This window comes from Taeniopygia guttata, chromosome 29 (assembly GCF_048771995.1).
Source record: "Taeniopygia guttata chromosome 29, bTaeGut7.mat, whole genome shotgun sequence".
NCBI lineage: Eukaryota > Metazoa > Chordata > Aves > Passeriformes > Estrildidae > Taeniopygia > Taeniopygia guttata.
In genome coordinates this window covers 4,205,788-4,224,746 of record NC_133054.1, presented here as the reverse complement: position 1 = coordinate 4,224,746, position 18,959 = coordinate 4,205,788, and the positions used below count along the sequence as shown (strand labels likewise).

General features: G+C 58.1%; 2 protein-coding genes and 1 non-coding gene across 14 annotated transcripts; 2 read left to right on the top strand and 1 right to left on the bottom strand.

The window, feature by feature from the left end:
* Positions 1-966: 966 nt before the first annotated feature.
* TRNAS-CGA (transfer RNA serine (anticodon CGA)) lies at positions 967-1,048 on the top strand. The gene has a single exon. It is a non-coding gene; the product is annotated as a tRNA-Ser (tRNA).
* Positions 1,049-2,106: 1,058 nt separating this feature from the next.
* RNF41 (ring finger protein 41) lies at positions 2,107-14,603 on the bottom strand. The gene is made up of 7 exons (XM_041711522.2): positions 14,454-14,603; positions 13,210-13,346; positions 10,141-10,252; positions 8,586-8,857; positions 6,963-7,098; positions 5,785-5,888; positions 2,107-4,363 (listed from the first exon to the last, which is right to left on the bottom strand). Exons 3-7 carry the CDS (start codon positions 10,228-10,230, stop codon positions 4,012-4,014), a joined length of 954 nt encoding a protein of 317 aa, XP_041567456.1. The 5' UTR covers positions 10,231-10,252; positions 13,210-13,346; positions 14,454-14,603; the 3' UTR covers positions 2,107-4,011.
* Positions 14,604-14,697: 94 nt separating this feature from the next.
* NABP2 (nucleic acid binding protein 2) lies at positions 14,698-18,949 on the top strand. 12 transcript variants are annotated; one of them, XM_072919733.1, is made up of 7 exons: positions 14,739-14,804; positions 16,471-16,491; positions 16,648-16,749; positions 16,884-17,022; positions 17,097-17,164; positions 17,283-17,364; positions 18,424-18,949. In XM_072919733.1, exons 3-7 carry the CDS (start codon positions 16,671-16,673, stop codon positions 18,941-18,943), a joined length of 888 nt encoding a protein of 295 aa, XP_072775834.1. In that variant the 5' UTR covers positions 14,739-14,804; positions 16,471-16,491; positions 16,648-16,670; the 3' UTR covers positions 18,944-18,949. The 12 variants fall into 12 exon arrangements, with proteins under 12 accessions (XP_072775829.1, XP_072775834.1, XP_072775832.1 ...); XM_072919731.1 differs by lacking the exon at positions 16,471-16,491 and adding an exon at positions 15,464-15,485; XM_072919737.1 differs by lacking the exon at positions 16,471-16,491 and adding an exon at positions 18,277-18,343 and having other exon boundaries at positions 14,769-14,804; positions 16,605-16,749; positions 18,424-18,592.
* The last annotated feature ends 10 nt before the right edge of the window (positions 18,950-18,959 follow it).

Below are 18,959 nucleotides of genomic sequence, written 5' to 3'. Positions count from 1 at the left end.
GCACCGCCACCCCCGATCGTTGTTCCCAACCCCGATCGTTATTCCCGGCCCCGCCGCCCCCGTTCTACCGCCCGCCACCGGCTCGCGCTGCGCCCGTCACCGCCTCCTGCTGGTCCCGTTCCCGCCGTTCCCGCTGTCCCCCGGGCGCTGTTCCCGGTCCCGAGCCCCCGCTCCACCGCCCGTTGCTGGTCCCGCTGTCCCCCGGGCGCTGTTCCCGGTCCCGGGCGCTGTTCCCGGCCCCGAGCCCCCGCTCCACCGCCCGTTGCTGGTCCCGCTGCCCCCGGGTGCCGTTCCCGGTCCCGGGCGCCGTTCCCGGCCCCGCCGCCCGCAAGTGCGACAAGAGAGGCACGACAAGGAGAAATGGGTTCCAGTGACGGGAGATTGGGTTCGGACGGGACACTGGGAGGGAATTCCGCCCTGGGAAGGGTTGGAATGGATTTCCCGGGACAGCCCTGCGCGTGCTCCAGGCCCGGTTGGACCGGGTTTGGAGCAGCCCCGGGATGGGGGAGGGCGTCCCTGGGCAGGGCAGGGGGTGGGAAGGGATGAGCACCGGAGGGAGCCCCGGAACGGCACCGAGCACCGGGCTCCGAGTACCGGGCACTGAGCACCAAGCCGGGCACCGGGCACCGAGCACCGGGCATTGAGCACCGAGCACTGAGCACCGGGCATTGAGCACCGAGCACCGGGCTCCGAGTACCGGGCACTGAGCACCAAGCCGGGCACCGGGCACCGAGCACCGGGCATTGAGCACCAAGCCGGGCACCGGGCAGCGAGCACCGGGCAGCGAGCACCGGACACTGAGCACCAAACCGGGCACTGAGCACGGGGCATTGAGCACCGGGCATTGAGCACCAAACCGGGCATTGAGCACCGAGCACCGAGCCCCGAGCCCCGGGCGGGGCGGGGCCGGCAGCGGCGGCGGGCCCGGTCTATGCGGAGCGCGGCGGTCCGCACGGAGGCGCGAGAGTCACGGTGGCCGAGTGGTTAAGGCGTTGGACTCGAAATCCAATGGGGTTTCCCCGCACAGGTTCGAATCCTGTCCGTGACGCCACGTTCGCTTTTGCTGCGCCCCGGTACCGGCCAGCGCGCGCTGCGCCTCCGGTACCGGCTCTTTTAACGGCGGCAGCATCACCGAGCCTTCCGCCCGTCCATAGTGGTTCCTTTAACGGCGGGAACAGCGGGGAAAACGCACCCCCAGCCTCCGGTACCGGCTCCTTTAACGGCGGGAACATCACCGATCCCGCAAGCCCCGGTACCGGCTCCGTTAACGGCGGGAGGATCAGAGAGTGCCCAAGCCCCGGTACCGGGTCTTTAAGGGGTGGGAACAATGGGGAACCCCCCCTAATCCTTTAGGTTTAATTGCTTTTTAGTTCCTTTTTGGTTCCTTTTGGGGTGGGGGCAGCGGGGACCCCCCCAAAACCCAGTGCCAGCTCTTTTAGGGTTGGGAACAGTGGGAACCCCCCAAAACCCAGTCCCAGCTCTTTTTGGGGTGGGAGCAATGGGGAACCCCCTCTAATCCCAGCTCTTTTTGGGGTGGGAGCAGCGGGGACCCCCCCAAAACCCAGTCCCAGCTCCTTTTGGGGTGGGGGCAACAGGGACCCCCCAGTCCCAGTCCCACCTCTTTGAGGGGTGGGAACAATGGGAACCCCTCTAATCCCGGCTCCTTTTGGGGTGGGGGCAACAGGGATCCCCCAGTCCCAGTCCCACCTCTTTTTGGGGTGGGGACACCCCCAGTCCCAGCTCCTTTTGGGGTGGGGGCAGTGGGGACCCCCCAGTCCCAGTCCCAGCTCTTTTTGGGGTGGGGGCAGTGGGGACCCCCCTGGATTCTCTGACCTTTTTAAGGGCAGCAGAAGTGAGAACCCCACTCTGGTCCCAGCTCTTTTAAGGGGGACAGCTCCATCCTTTTTGGGGGGCACATCTGGGGGGCTTCAGGGCAGGGGGAGCCCCCGGGACCCCCAACCACCCCCTCTCCCTCCCATTTATTGATCCCCAGATGCCCCCAGGATGGGGAGGACAGCCCCAAACCCACCCATTTTTACCCCAAGATTGAGCCCCCCCGACACGGGGAGGGTTTTGGGGTGCAGGAGGAGGCCCCCAAAGCGGGGATAAAGCAACCAGAATTCTGTTTATTGATCACTTCAATCCCTGCCTCCCGCCGGATCTGCCGGGACCGACACCGCAGGAGAAACAACGGTAAAAAATAACCAAAATAAATGCAAATAAATTAAAATCCCAACGAGTCCCACGGACCCAGGCCAGCGGCGCCTGCCCACGGTACTTGAAAAATCAAATAAAAATGGGGAGTAAAAATGAGAAAAGGTCAAAAAAAAAAAAAATTAAAGTACAAAAGGAAAAAATAAAATACAGAACCACGATCACGAGTGTCTGGAAAGTAACAGCAAGGGTGGAGAAAGCAGAGCCAAACACGGACTGAGGGGGTGGGAGATGCCCGGGGGGGATCACGGGGCATGCACAAATCGAGGGGGACAGGAGGGTCCCCAAGGCCAAGGACCCCTCACCCCGGGCTTGGTGACACCATCGGGGGACACGGAGCCGGGTGGGAGTTCCAGGGGGGGCGAGGAGACGGAGCCTGGCGGGATTTGGGGGGACCCCCGAGGGGCCTGGCAGTGCCCCCGCTCCCCCTCTCCTCGAGCCGAGAAATAACGGGTCCAATCAAGTGGGAAACTCTCAAATTCCATGTCCAGAAATTCAATTTTTCTGCCGTCCCGAGATGGCGAAACCGTTGATTTTTTTTTTCCCCAAGTTTCCACGCTGTGAGCGAAAATCACAAACTCTAAAAACTCCAAATCTGGAAAACCACCGTCTGCCATCCCCAGGTGGATTTTTGTTTTGTTCTTCAGATTTCCTCAACGCTTCGAGCGAAAATCACAAACCCTAAAACCACCGAGTCCGGGAGTCTGGGAAACCCATCCTAAGCCATCCCAAGGTGGATTTTTAAATTGTTTTTTTGCTTTTTTCAGATCTCCTCCACTCCGTGAGCGAAAATCACAAACCAAAAAACGTCTGGGAAAACCCTCCTGCCATCCTGAGGTGGATTTTTTTGCCATTCTTCAGATCTCCTCCATGTGGTGAGCAAAAATCACAAACCCTAAAAACGCCGAGTCCGGGAAAACCGCTCCCCCCGAGGCGGATTTTTTCCATTTTTTTTTTGCTTTTTTTCAGATCTCCTCCACGCCATGAGCGAAAATCACAAACATAAAAACATCTGGGAAAACCCTCCTGCCATCCTGAGATGGATTTTTGTTTTGTTCTTCAGATCTCCTCCATGTGGTGAGCAAAAATCACAAACCCTAAAAACTCCAAGTCTGGAAAACCACTCCCCCCGCGAGCCATTCTGAGGTGGATTTTTAAATTGTTTTTTTGCTTTTTTCAGATCTCCTCCACTCTGTGAGCGAAAATCACAAACCATAAAAAGTCTGGGAAAACCCTCCTGCCATCCTGAGATGGATTTTTGTTTTGTTCTTCAGATCTCCTCCATGTGGTGAGCAAAAATCACAAACCCTAAAAACTCCGAGTCTGGGAAAACCGCTCCCCCGAGGCGGATTTTTTTCAATTTTTTTTTTGCTTTTTTCAGATCTCCTCCACTCCGTGAGCGAAAATCACAAACCATAAAAAGTCTGGGAAAACCCTCCTGCCATCCTGAGGTGGATTTTTGTTCTTCAGATCTCCTCCATGTGGTGAGCAAAAATCACAAACCCTAAAAAACGCCGAGTCCGGGAAAACCGCTCCCCCCGAGTCCGGGAAAACCACTCCCCCCGAGGCGGATTTTTTCCATTTTTTTTTTGCTTTTTTCAGATCTCCTCCACGCCATGAGCGAAAATCACAAACCATAAAAAGTCTGGGAAAACCCTCCTGCCATCCTGAGATGGATTTTTTTGCCGTTCTTCAGATCTCCACGCCACGAGCAAAAATCACAAACCCTAAAAACTCCAAGTCCGGGAAAACCGCTCCCCCCGAGGCGGATTTTTTCAATTTTTTTTTTTGCTTTTTTCAGATCTCCTCCACTCCGTGAGCGAAAATCATGACGAGCCCCGGCTCCAGCACCATGTCCTCGCCCATGTGCTGGTTCTCGCAGGCCATCACCACCACGGCCTGCTTGCCGGGGATGCGTTTGGCCACGTAGTTCTCGTAGTAGCGGCGGTTCATCTGGCGCGTCTCCAGCGTGGCCAGGCCCTGGGGCCAGTTGCGCTCGTGGGCGTTCTCGATCAGCTCGTTGGTGATGGACGCCGGGCAGCCGCTCTCCACCAGCGAGCGTTTGATCACCGCCTGCAGCACCGCGTCCGGCGTGGAGATCATCCCGCCCCAGCGCGTCACCCGCGCCGGCTGCAGCGAGTTCACCCACCTGGGGGGATGGAGGGGTCAGGGATGGGGGTTTCAGGTGGGGTTGTGAAATTGTGGGGGTTCACCCACCTGGAGGGGGATGGAGGGGTCAGGGATGGGGGTTTGGGGGTGGGATTGTGGAATTGGGGGGGTTCACCCACCTGGAGGGGGATGGAGGGGTCAGGGATGGGGGTCTGGGGGTGGGATTGTGAAATTGGGGGGGTTCACCCACCTGGATTGGGGATGGAGGGGTCAGGGATGGGGGTCTGGGGGTGACATTGTGGGATTGTGGGGGTTCACCCACCTGGGGGGGATGGAGGGGTCAGGGATGGGGGTTTGGGGTTAAAATAATGGAATTGTGGGGGTTCACCCACCTGGGGGGGGGATGGAGGGGTCAGGGATGGGGGTTTGGGGGTGGGATTGTGAAATTGGGGGGGTTCAGCCACCTGGAGGGGGGATTGAGGGGTCAGGGATGGGGGTCTGGGGGTGAAATAATGGAAATGTGGGGGTTCAGCCGGCTGGAGACACTCAGAGGGGTCAGGGATGGGGGTTTGGGGTGAAATCGTGGGATTGTGGGGGTTCACCCACCTGGAGGGGGATGGAGGGGTCAGGGATGGGGGTCTGGGGGTGGGATTCTGAAATTGGGGGGGTTCACCCAGCTGGAGGGGGGATGGAGGGGTCAGGGATGGGGGTTTGGGGGTGAAATAATGGAATTGTGGGGGTTCACCCACCTGGGGGGGATGGAGGGGTCAGGGATGGGGGTTTGGGGGTGGGATTGTGAAATTGGGGGGGTTCAGCCAGCTGGAGACACTCAGAGGGGTCAGGGATGGGGGTTTGGGGTGAAAGAATGGAAATGTGGGGGTTCACCCACCTGGGGGGGGATGGAGGGGTCAGGGATGGGGGTTTGGGGGTGACATTGTGGGATTGTGGGGGTCCAACCAGCTGGAGACACTCAGAGGGGTCAGGGACGGGGTGGGATTGTGGAATTGTGGGGGTTCACCCACAATTTCCCTCAAAAAAAATATGAATTTCCCTCAAAAAATGACCAATTTCCCTCAGAAAAATGACATATTTCCCTCAAAAAATGATGATTTTCCCTCAGAAAATGACCAATTTCCCTCAGAAAATGAGGAATTTCCCTCAAAAAATGATGAATTTCCCTCAGAAAATGACCGATTTCCCTCAGAAAAATGATCGATTTCCCTCAGAAAATGACCGATTTCCCTCAAAAACTGATGAATTTCCCTCAGAAAATGATGAATTTCCCTCAGAAAATGACCGATTTCCCTCAGAAAATGATGAATTTCCCTCAAAAAATGATGAATTTCCCTCAGAAAATGATGGATTTCCCTCAGGAAATGATGAATTTCCCTCAAAAAAGGACGAATTTCCCTCAAAAACGATGAATTTCCCTCAGAAAGCCCCCAAATCCCCCGCACTCACTCCAGGATCTCGTTGTACTCGATGGTCTCCTCCAGGTTCAGCAGGTTGGGGCTGACGCTGCGGATCGCCCTCATGTACGCCTTGAGCAGCTGGATGTCCCTCTTCTGCCAAGGTAGGGAAAAATGGCATTGAAAATGGAAATAAAAGCATTTTTCCCCTTTTTTTGGGGGGGATTTTGGTGTCCAAGCACCAAAACCCGACCCTTGTTTTTGCCCATTTTTTGGTGCCTAAGAACCCAAACCTGCCCCTTGTTTTTTCCTGTTATTTTTATCTTACAAAGATAATAAATACAAATATAAAATTCTAATTAACACTTTAAAACAGACAAAATTAGAAGAATAAAATTTGAACAAAAACCAATAGCGATTACCAGATTTAACTTACAGCCTTTAAATACACCAGATCTTTTAACAACATTAAAAATTTCTGCCCCACCACACTCAAACCTTTGCTCCCTTCAGCACATTTTTTCCCCTTTTTTTATGATTTCTTTGGGATTTTTTGGGGATTTTGGGATTTCTGGAGTCCTCGGTGCAGCCCACCCCAATCCCACAGAGCCACACTCAGCCCAGACCTTCCCCTAAGCACATTTTTCCCCTTTTAAAATTATTTCTTTGGGATTTCTTTGGGATTTCTTTGGGATTTTGAGATTTCTGGAGCCGCCGGTGTAGCCCAGCCCAATCCCACAGAGCCACACTCAGCCCACACCTTCCCCTCAGCACATTTTTTCCTGGTTTTTTGGGATTTCTTTGAATTTTTTGGGGTATTTTAGGATTTCTGGAGTCCCCAGTGTGGCCCAGGCCAATCCCACAGAGCCACACTCAGCCCACACCTTCCCCTCAGCACATTTTTACCCCCTTTTTTATAATTTCTTTGGGATTTCTTTGGAGATTTTGAGATTTCTGGAGCCGCCGGCGTGGCCCACCCCAATCCCACAGAGCCACACTCAGCCCAGACCTTCCCCTCCACACATTTTTACCCCCTTTTTTATGATTTCTTTGGGATTTCTTTGGGATTTCTTTGGGATTTTGAGATTTCTGGAGCCGCCGGTGTAGCCCAGCCCAATCCCACAGAGTCACACTCAGCCCAGTCACTTTTCCCCTATTTTTTTTTTGGGATTTCAGTGCCCAGCACCCCAAAGCTGCCCCTGTAGCCCAAGCCTGGTGCTCCTGGCCCACCTGCTCGGCCAGCTGGTGCTTGTGCTCGGCCGAGGTTTTCTCCAGCTCGGCGATCCTCGTCTGCTGCTGCTGCACCACCGAGCGCAGGTGCTTGATGCAGTTGTGGTTGGGCAGCTCGTCCTTGGGCATCTCCAACCTGCCAGCAGCAGAAAATAAAAGGTGGAGACACCAAATTAGGGGAATTTACACCTTGCAGAGCTGATCCAGGCGTGGGAAGCCAGGTTCTGAGTGCCAGGCTGGGGGAGGATTCGGGGAATAAATGGGGATTTTTCTCCTTTGCCGCCTTCCTGGGCAGTTCCAAAGCCTGACAGCTCTTTCCAGGAGGAAATTGCTGCTGATGTCCAATCTGAACCTCTCCTGGACGTGCCCCATCCCAGGGCCCTTCCTGTGTCCATCCCCATGCCTGTGTCCATCCCAGGGCAGCCCCAGTGCCCATCCCAGTGCCATCCTGTGTCCATCTCCATCCCATGTCCATCCCCATCCCATATCCATGTCCATCCCAGTGCCATCCTGTGTCCATCTCCATCCCATATCCATGTCCATCCCAGTGCCATCCTGTGTCCATCTCCATCCCATGTCCATCCCCATCCCATATCCATGTCCATCCCAGTGCCATCCTGTGTCCATCTCCATCCCATCCCATCCCATGTCCATCTCCATCCCATGTCCATCCCCCTCCTGTGTCCATCCCAGGGCCATTCCTGTGTCCATTTTACGGCCATCCCGTGTCCATCCCCATCCTGTGTCCTTCCCATGTCCATCCCCATCCTGTGTCCATCCCCATCCCATGGCCATGCCCATCCCATGTCCCTCCCCATCCCATGGCCATCCCAGGTCCATCCCTATCCCATGTCCATGCCATTCCATCCCCATCCTGTGTCCATCCCATCCTATGCCCATCCCACGTCCATCTGCATCCTGTACCCATCCCATGTCCATCCCCATCCCCTGTCCATCTCGTGTCCATCCCCATCCTGTGTCCATCCCCATCCTGTACCCATCCCACATCCATCCCCATCCCACGTCCATCCCCATTCTGTATCCATCCCACATCCACCCCCATACCCTGTCCATCCCATATCCATCCCCATCCCCTGTCCATCCTGTGTCCATCCCCATTCTGTATCCATCCCACATCCACCCCCACACCCTGTCCATCCCATATCCACCCCCATCCCCTGTCCACCCCCATCCTTGTCCATCCCATGTCCATCCCCATCCCATATCCACCCCCATCCCACGTCCATCCCCATGTCCATGTCCATCCCCATGTCCATGTCCAAGTCCATGTGCATCCTGTGTCCATCCCCATCCCACGTCCATCCTCATCTCATACTCATCCCATATCCACCCCCATCCCCTGCCCATCCCGTGTCCACCCCCATCCTGTGTCCATCCCCATCCCCTGTCCATCCCATATCCATCCCCATCCCACATCCATCCCCATGTCCATGTCCATCCCCATCCCGCGTCCATCCCCATCCCATATCCACCCCCATCCCATCCCACCCCCATCCCGTCCATCCCACGTCCATCCCGTGTCCACCCCCATCCCGTGTCCATCCCCTGTCCACCCCCACCCCACCCGTGCCCGCCCCGTGCCCGCCCCGTGCCCGCCCTGACCCGCATCCCTGCTCGCAGGTGACGGGGCGCTTGGGGTTGTGCTCGCAGTCGTTGAGGTGGGCCATGAGGTTGTCGAGGCGCACGACGGCGGTGCAGCCGAAGACGGCGTTGTCGCAGGTGATCTGCAGCTTGGAGAGCATGTTCCGCATGATCCGCGGCACCGGGCGCAGGTGGGCCACCGTCACCACGCTGCGGTCCACGGGACACGTCTGCTGCTGCGAGAACCACTGCGTGATGCAGGCGTTGCAGAAGGCGTGCTCGCAGTGCGGCGCCTGCGGGGAACGACGCGGTCACGCGTGGGGCGCGGGGGGAGACCGCCCGGGGCATCGAGGCTGGGGGGGAGAGACCTCCTGGGGCATCGAGGTGGGATGGAGAAACCTCCCGGGGCATCGAGGTGGGATGGAGAAACCTCCCGGGGCATTGAGGCTGGGGTGGGGACACCTCCCGGGGCATCGAGGTGGGATGGAGAAACCTCCCGGGGCATCGAGGTGGGATGGAGAAACCTCCCGGGGCATCGAGGTCGGGCTGGGGAGCCCCGAGTGCCACCTTGGCTGCTTCAGTCATGGGATTGATCATGGGATCGACTGTGGGATCAATCATGGGATGGTTGGGATTGGGGAGACCGCCCGGGGCATCGAGGATGGGGTGGAGAAACCTCCCGGGGCATCGAGGTGGGATGGAGAAACCTCCCGGGGCATCGAGGCCGGGATGGAGAAACCTCCCGGGGCATCGAGGTGGGATGGAGAAACCTCCCGGGGCATCGAGGTGGGATGGAGAAACCTCCCGGGGCATCGAGGCTGGGGGGGAGAAACCTCCCGGGGCATCGAGGATGGGGTGGGGAGACCTCCCGGGGCATCGAGGCTGGGGGGGAGAGCCCCGAGTGCCACCTTGGCTCCTTCAGCCATGGGATTGATCATGGGATTGATCGTGGAATGGTTGGGATTGGGGAAACCTCCCAGGGCATCGAGGCCGGGATGGAGAAACCTCCCGGGGCATCGAGGCTGGGGGGGAGAGCCCCGAGTGCCACCTCGGCTCCTTCAGCCATGGGATCAATCATGGGATTGATCGTGGGATCAATCATGAGATTGATCAATCCTGATCCCCAGGAGAGCCCCGAGTGCCACCTCAGCTCCTTCAGTCATGGGATCAATCATGGGATCAATGGTGGGATCACCCACAGGAACCATTCATGGGATTGATCAGAGCCCTGAGTGCCACCGCCACTCCTTCCCCAGGACGGGGGTCCCTCACCTGTGCTGACCCCTCACCTGTGCTGACCTCTCACCTGTGACCCCTCCCCTGTGCTGACCCCTCACCTGTGTCCCCTCCCCTGTGACCCCTCCCCTGTGACCCCTGCCCTGTGACCCCTCACCTGTGTCCCCTCCCCTGTGACCCCTCACCTGTGACCCCTCCCCTGTGCTGACCCCTCACCTGTGACCCCTGCCCTGTGTCCCCTCACCTGTGCTGTCCCCTCCCCTGTGACCCCTCCCCTCCCCTGTGACCCCTCCCCTGTGACCCCAGCCCCCCTCCCCCACCCCCCCCAGGTGTGCCGTACCTGCACCGGCTCCTCCAGGACCCCGCTGCAGATGGGGCAGATCAGGTCCTCGTCCACGTCCCCCTGGAACCGTGTCACATCGTACCCCATCGCTGTCACCGGCACCGCGACCCTGTGGGGGCACCAGAGGGCACCGCGAGCGCCACGAGGGCACCGGGAGGGCACTGGGAGCGCCATGAGGGCACCGGGAGCGCCACGAGGGCACTGGGAGCGCCCAGAGGGCACCGGGAGGGCACCGGGACGGCACTGTGAGGGCCGGGAGGGCACCGGGAGCACCGAGAGGGCACCGGGAATGCCAAGAGGGCACCGGGAGGGCACCGGGAATGCCAAGAGGGCACCGGGAGGGCACCGCGAGCGCCAGGAGGGCACTGGGAGGGCACCGGGAGTGCCGGGAGAGCACCGGGAGTGCCAGGAGGGTTCGGCAGTGGGCACTGGGAGCACCAGGAGGGCACCGTGAGGGCACCGGGACTGCCGAGAGGGCACCGGGAGCGCCGGGAGGGTTCGGCAGTGGGCACTGGGAGCGTCGGGAGGGCACTGTGAGGGCACCGGGAGCACCGGGAATGTCGGGAGGGCACCAGAAGCACCGGGAGGGAACTGGGAGCTCCAGGAGGGCACCGGGAGCGCCGGGAGGGCACGGCACTGGGCACCAGGAGTGCCAGGAGGGCCCCGGGAGCACCGGGAGGGCACCAGGAGGGCCCCAGGAGCGCTGAGAGGGAACTGGGAGCTCCAGGAGGGCACCGGGAGCGCCGGGAGGGCACTGGGAGCACCGGGAGGGCACTGGGAGCACCAGGAGCACCGGGAGGGCATGGCACTGGGCACCAGGAGTGCCAGGAGGGCAGCAGGAGCGCCAGGACGAGCACGGCACTGGGCACCAGGAGCACCGGGAGGGCACCAGGAGCACCGGGAGGGTACGGCAGTGGGCACCGGGAGGGCACCGGGAGGGCACCGGGAGGGCACCAGGAGTGCCAGGAGGGCACAGTAACGGCACCGGGAGGGCACGGCAGCGGGCTCGGGGGCAGAGCCGCCCCTCATGAAGCTGCCGTGGGTCTGGGATGGGGTAATTGGGGTCCTTTTGGGGGAATTTGGGATTTCCCAGAGCCCCTCCAGCCCCTGGGGTTGGGATCTGCCTCGCTCAGCCCACACCTCCCCCTCAGCACCTTTCCTCCTGCTTTTTTGGGATTTCTTCAGGATTTTTTGGGATTTTTGGGATTTCTGGAGTCCCCAGCATGGCCCAGCCAAACCCCGCAGAGCCACGCTCAACCCACACCTTCCCCTCAGCACATTTTTCCCCCTTTTTTTATGATTTCTTTGGGATTTTTTTGGGATTTCTTTTGGTTTTTGAGATTTTTTTTGATTTCTTGGGATTTTGGGGTTTCTGGAGTTCCCAGTGTGGCCCAGCCCAATCCCACAGAGCCACGCTCAGCCCAGACCTTCCCCTCCATACATTTTTTCCTGTTTTTTTGGGATTTTTTCGGGATTTTTTGGGATTTCTGGAGTCCCCAGTGTGCCCCAACCAACCCCTGCAGAGCCACACCTTCCCCTCAGCACTTTTTTTTACAATTTTTTGGGATTTCTTTGGGATATTTTGGGATTTCTGGAGCCCAACCCCATCCCACAGAGCCACACTCAGCCCAGACCTTCCCCTCCACACTTTTTTTCCCCTTTTTAAATGATTTCTTTGGGATTTTTTGGGATTTTTTGGGTTTCTGGAGCCCCCAGCGTGGCCCCAGGGAGGGACTCTGTCCCCAGCTCCAGGTGCCGGATCCTTTATTCCCAAAAAAAAACCAAAAAACTGGGAAAATCTTTGATAAGAGCCAACAGCTGCGGGGTCAGGGCCGATCCCACAGCCTGGAACGGCCCCAAATCCCTCCCCAAAAATTCCCTGATTTCAGCTGTTCCCAGAGCTCTGGAAAATTCCCTGGATTCCAGGCTCATCCCAAAATTCTGGGATCACACCAGGATCATCCCAAAATTCTGCTTTTCTTTAACCTTTCACTTCTGAGCTTCCCAATCCCAACCAAATCCCAAATTCCATCCAAATTCCAACTACTTTTTAACCAAATTCCACCCGAATTCCCAGCTCTTCACCAACTTCCCTGGGAATTTCTGGGAATTCCCAGCTCTTCTCCAATTTTCCCTCCAAGGATTGGAAGAATTCCCATGGAAAAAAGGAAGGATTGGAGGAATTCCCAAAAAAAAGGAAAAAGAAAGGAGGGAAAAAGGGGAAAAGGGAAAAAGGGAAAGATTGGAGGAATTCACAAAGAAGGAAAAGGAAAGGATGGAGAAAGGGAAAAGGAAAAAAGGAAGGATTGGAGGAATTCCCATGGAAAAAAGGAAGGATTGGAGGAATTCCCAAAAAGGAAAAAGAAAGGCAAGAAAAAGGAAAAAATAAAAAGGAAAAAGGAAGGATTGGAGGAATTCCCAAAGAAGGAAAAAGAAAGGGAAAAAGGGGAAAAAGGAAAGGGGAAAAGGGGAAAGGAAACATTGGAGGAATTCCCAAAAAAAGAAAAAGGAAAGGATGGAAAAAGGATAAGGAAAAAGGAAGGACTGAAGGAATTCCCATGGAAAAAGGAAGGATTGAAGGAATTCCTATGGAAAAATGAAGGATTGGAAGAATTCCTATGGAAAAATGAAGGATTGGATGAATTCCTATGGGAAAAAGGAAGGACTGAAGGAATTTCCATGGAAAAAGGATTGAAGGAATTCCCATGTAAAAAGGATTGAAGGAATTTCCATGGAAAAATTGAAGGACTGAAGGAATTGCCATGGAAAAACTGAAGGAATTTCCATGGAAAAAGGAAGAATTGGAGGAATTCCTATGGGAAAAAGGAGGGATTGAAGGAATTGCCATGGAAAAGGGAAGGATTGGAGGAATTGCCATGGAAAAATTAAGGATTGAAGGAATTCCTATGGAAAAATGAAGGATTGAAGGAATTCCCTGGGGAAAAAAGAAAGGATTGAAGGAATTCCCATGGAAAAATTGAAGGAATTGCCATGGAAAAAGGAAGGATTGGAGGAATTGCCATGGAAAAATGGAAGGAATTCCATGGAAAAGGCAGCTGGATTTACCTCCCGTGGCAGAATTCCTCCTGGAATGTCGCAGGGCTGGGCTGGCCTCACTCTCTGCTGGGAATTTCTCCCAAAATTCTCCCATTTTTCCCTCTCCTCTCCCACAGGGCGGCGCCACGAGGTCCTGCAGGACGGATCTGATCCCAAAAAAAGAGAAAAAATCGGGAAAAATCAGACAGGGAAGGTCCTTTGGGGTTTTGCCCCAAATTTCTCTGGAGTCTCCCCCAAATTTCTCCATATTATCCCCAAATTTTTCTGGATTTCCCCCAAAATGTCTCTGAATTTCCCCCAAATTATTTGGGATATCCCCCAAATTCCTCTGGATTTCTCCCCAAATTTCTCCATATTCTTCCCAAATTCTTTTTGATTTCTCCCCAATTTATTTTGGATTTTTCCCCAAATTCCTCTGGATTTCCCCCAAAATTTCTCTGGAGTCTTCCCCACATTCTTTTGGACTTTCCCCAGAATTGTTTTGGATTTTCCCCAAATTACCTCTGAATTTTCCCTCTAATTCCTCCTGAGTTTTCCCAAAATGTCTCTGGAGTCTTCCCCAAATTCTCTTGGATTGTTCCCTAAAATTTCTCTGGATTTCTCCCCGAATTTCTCTGGAGTATTTCCCAAATTATTTTGGATTTTGCCCTAATTTTCTCTGGAGTTCTCCCAAATTTCTCAGGATTTTCCCCAAATTCTTTTGGATTTTCCCCAAAAATTCCTCTGGATTTTCCTCATATTCTTTTGAATTTCCTCCCAAAAATTCTCTGGATTTCTCCCCAAATTCCTCTGGATTGTTCCCCAAATTATTTCGGATTTTCCCAAAAATACCTCTGGACTTCCCCCCAAAATTTCTCTGGATTTTCACTCAAATTCCTCCAATTTTCCCCAAAAATTTCTCGGGATTTCCCCCCCCTCCCCCAATTTCTCTGGATTTTCCCGAACATTCCTCCAATTTTCCCCCAAATTCCTCTGGAATTTCCCCAAAATTCCTCTGGATTTTCCCCCAAATTCTTTTGGATTTTTCCCCAAATTATTTTGGATTTCCCCCAAAATTCCTCCGGTTTTTCCCGTTCCATTCCCGGTCCCCGCTACCCCCCCCGGGCCCGGGGCTCCTCCTCCCCCCGCGCCCCCCCCGGGGCCCTCCCGGGGCCGTTTCCCCTCCCCCACCCCGCGGCCCCTCCCGGTGCTACCGGGAGCCGCAAACAGCGTCCCGGGGGCGTCTCCGCTGCCGCTCCAACAGCCGCACGTACCGCGGGGGGCGGGCCCGGCCCGCCCGGGGCCTGTCGGTGCCGCTCGGGGCCTCCCGGTGCCGCCCGGGGCTCAGCGGCGGCCGCGGCCTCCTCCCGGTGCCGCCGCCGCCGCGCCGGAAGTGCCGCCCTGGCCGGAAGTGCCGCACCGGAAGTGCCGCTCCGGCCGGAACTCGGTGGTTGAGGCGGAGAAGGCGGTGATGAGGAGTGGGCGTGGTTTAGCCGCATAGTCCCGCCCTTTCTGCATCTCTATTGGTTGGGGGTGCTGCTCGTCAACAGGCTCCCCGCGCGCTGATTGGCTGCGGTGGAGGACTTCCGGGATCGCCCGCGGCGGCGGCGGCGGCGCCGTGCCCGGTGAGCGCGCGGCGGGCGGGGGAGCGCCCCCTGGCGGCGGGACCGGAGGGAGGGAGTGCGGCCCCGGCCCCGGTCCCGGCCCCGGTCCCGGTTCCGGTCCTGGTTCTGCTCCCGGGCCCGGTTCTGCTCTCGGTCCCGGTTCTGCTCCCGGGCCCGGTCCCGGTCCCGGTTCTGCTCCCGGTCCCGCTCCCGGTGGCCCCGGAGTGTCTCTCGTGGGTAGTCCCGTTCCCGCGGTCCTGTCCCCGGTGTCTCCCCGCTGTCCGGTAGTCCCGGTGCCCGGCCGTGATGCTCCCGCTGCCCCGGTGCCGGTGCCGGTGCTGCCTCCGCGTTGCCGTTCCCGGTGTCCCAGTCCCGGTGTCCCTGTCCCGGTGTACCAGAGCTGGCACCGCCGGTGTCCCCCCGCTCCCCAAAGCCCTCCCTGTCCCCGGTGTCCCCCGGTCCCGGTGTCCCCATGGGTCCCATCCGTGTCCCCACGGTGCCATTGGTGTCCCATGGGTGCCATTCCCTGTCCCTGATGTCCCCAGGGTGCCACTCGGTGTCTCTGATGTCCCCAGGGTGCCACTCCTCTGTGTCCCCTCTATTCCCAAGGTGCCACTCCGTGTCCCCAAGGTGCCATTTGGTGTCCCATGGGTGCCATTCCCTGTCCCTGCTGTCCCCAGGGTGCCACTTTCTGTCCCCAAGGTGCCATTTGGTGTCCCCACGGTGCCATTTGATGTCCCCAAGGTGCCATTCCCTGTCCCTGCTGTCCCCAGGATGCCACTCCATGTCCCCAGGGTGCCACTCCTCCGTGTCCCCTCTGTCCCCAGGGTCCCACTCCGTGTCCCCAAGGTGCCATTTGATGTCCCATGGGTGCCATTCCCTGTCCCCAGGGTGCCATTTGGTGTCCCCAGGGTGCCACTCTGTCCCCACGGTGCCACTTTAATGTCCCCAAGGTGCCACCGCCTGTCCCCAAGGTGCCATTTGGTGTCCCCAGGGTGCCATTCCCTGTCCCTGCTTTCCCCAGGGTGCCACTCCGTGTCCCCAAGGTTCCATTTGGTCTCCCCAAGGTGCCATTTGGTGTCCCATGGGTGCCATTCCCTGTCCCTGCTGTCCCCAGGGTGCCACTCGGTGTCCCCAAGGTGCCATTTGGTGTCCCATGGGTGCCATTCCCTGTCCCTGCTGTCCCCAAGTGCCATTTGGTGTCCCCAGGGTGCCACTCTGTGTCCCTGATGTCCCCAGGGTGCCATTCCCTGTCCCCAAGGTGCCACTTGGTGTCCCCAAGGTGCCATTTGGTGTCCCCAGGGTGCCACTCGCTGTCCCATGGGTGCCACTCTGTGTCCCTGATGTCCCCAGGGTGCCACTCCGTGTCCCCAAGGTGCCATTTGATGTCCCCAGGGTGCCACTCGGCATCCCCAAGGTGCCATTTGGTGTCCCATGGGTGCCATTCCCTGTCCCTGCTGTCCCCAGGGTGTCACTCGGTGTCCCCAAGGTGCCACTCTGTGTCCCCAAGGTGCCATTTGGTGTCCCCAAGGTGCCATTTGGTGTCCCCAAGGTGCTGTTTGGTGTCCCCAAGGTGCCATTCCCTGTCCCTGCTGTCCCCCGGGTGCCACTCCGTGTCCCTAAGATGCCATTTGGTGTCCCCAAGGTGCTGTTTGGTGTCCCCAAGGTGCCATTCCCTGTCCCCAAGGTGCCATTTGGTGTCCCCAAGGTGCCATTTGATGTCCCCAAGGTGCCATTTGGTATCCCCAGGGTGCCACTCCATGTCCCCAGGGTGCCACTCCGTGTCCCCAAGGTGCCATTCCCTGTCCCTGCTGTCCCCAGGGTGCCATTTGGTGTCCCCAAGGTGCCATTCGCTGTCCCCAAGGTGCCACTCGCTGTCCCCTCGCCATGAGCGCCGAGACGTTGGTCAAGGACGTCAAACCCGGCCTCAAGAACCTCAACCTCATCTTCATCGTGCTGGAGACCGGTCAGTGCCACCCCCGTGTCCCCTGGTGACCCCTGTGTCCCCTGGGTGACCCCTGTGTCCCCTGGTGACCCCTGTGTCCCCAGGGTGACCCCTGTGTCCCCGGGTGACCCCGATGTCCCCTCGCTGTCCCCCAGGCCGGGTGACCAAGACCAAGGACGGCCACGAGGTTCGGACGTGCAAAGTGGCCGACAAGAGCGGCAGCATCAACATCTCCGTGTGGGACGATGTGGGCAACCTCATCCAGCCTGGGGACATCATCCGCCTCACCAAGGGGTACTGGGGACACTGGGGACACCTGGGGACACTTGGGGACACCGCTGTGACCCCCCAACCCTCCTCATCCTCAGCTACGCCTCCGTCTTCAAGGGCTGCCTGACGCTCTACACCGGCCGTGGTGGTGACCTGCAGAAAATCGGCGAGTGAGGAGCAGCCCGGGGGGTTTTGGGGTTTTTTGGGGGGTTTTGGGGGGATTTTGGGGTGCCAAGGGGGTGTTGGCATCGGGGGCACCCCAAAAAGCCGCGCTGTGCCCACAGGTTCTGCATGGTTTACTCCGAGGTGCCCAACTTCAGCGAGCCCAACCCCGAGTACGTGGCACAGCAGGCGCAGGGCAAAGGGGTGAGTGTGGGGGCAGAGGGGAACCCCACAGATTACCCCAAATCTTCATGGATTTGCACCAAATCCCCACGAATTTACCTCAAATCCCCACAAATTCACCTCAAATCCCCACGAATTTACCCTAAATCCCCACAAATTTACCCCAAATCCCCACAAATTACCCCAAATCTTCATGGATTTGCACCAAATCCCCACGAATTTACCTCAAATCCCCACAAATTTACCCTAAATCCCCACAAATTTGCACAAATTTACCCTAAATCCCCACAAATTTACCCCAAATCCCCACAGATTACCCCAAATCCTTACAAATTTACTCTAAATCCCAACAAATTTACCCCAATCCTCATGAATTTGCACCAAATCCCTACAAATTTACCCCAAATCCCCATAAATTTGCACCAAATTTGCACAAATTTACCCCAAATCCTTCCAAATTTGCCCTGAATCCCCCCAAATTCCCCCTAAACCCCCCAAATTCTCCCCAAATTCCCCCTAAACCCCCCAAAATTCCACCCAAATCCTCCCAAACCCCCCCAAATTCCCCCCAGATCCCCTAAACACCCCAAAGTTCCCCCCAAACCCCCCAAATTCTCCCCAAATTCCCCCTAAACCCCCCAAAATTCCACCCAAATCCTCCCAAACCCCCCCAAATTCCCCCCAGATCCCCTAAACACCCCAAAATTCCCCCCAAGTCCCCCAAAATTCCCCCCAAATTCCCCCTAAACGCCCCAAAATTCCCCCTAAATCCCCCAAAATTCCCCCAAAATTCCCCCTAAACCCCCCAAAATTCCCCCAAATTCCCTCCAAATCCTCCCAACCCCCCCCCAATTCCCCTCAGACCCCCCAAACCCCCCCAAAATCCCCCCAAACCCCCTCGGTGACACTCGGGGGTCTCCATCCCCTCCCCAGGCCCCTCCCGAGAGTTCGGCCCCGGCAGCTCCGCAGCCCCCCCCGGGCCCCCCCGCCGCCTCCCCAGGTCGGTACCGCCCCCGGAACCCCCCCGGTAACCCCCGGTACCCCCCCCCAGCCCCCCCCTCACCTCCCGGTTCCCCGCAGCCCCCGAGAGCCAGAACGGGAACGGGCTGAGCCCGGGGGTCCCCCCCGTGCACCCCCCGAGCGGCCGCATCACCCGCAGCCAGCCCGGCCCGGTCAGCAACGGCAAAGAGACGCGGCGGAGCGGCAAGAGATAACGGGGACCCCCCCGGTACCCCCCCGGAACCCCCCGGGGCCGCCCCGGTACCGCCATCAACCGGGGGGGTCCCGGTTCCCCGATCCCGCAGCGGGAAGGGGGTGCCCGGTGCCCTCCCCACCCCACCGGGGCTGCGGCCCCCCGACTGCGGAACCCCCCCGGTACCTCCCGGTGCCTCCCGGTGCCTCCCGGTGTCCCCCCGGTACCGCCATCAACCGGGAGCGGTCCCGGTTCCCCGAGCCCGCAGCGGGAAGGGGGTGCCCGGTGTCCTCCGCACCCCACCGGGGCTGGCCCGGAGTCCCCCTCCGGTGCTCAGGGATCGCGGGGGGGGTCCCGCCGGTGCCCCCCGCCCCCGGTGTCGGTGGGGAGGGGTTAATAAAGACCTGAGCTCTGCCCCCGCCTC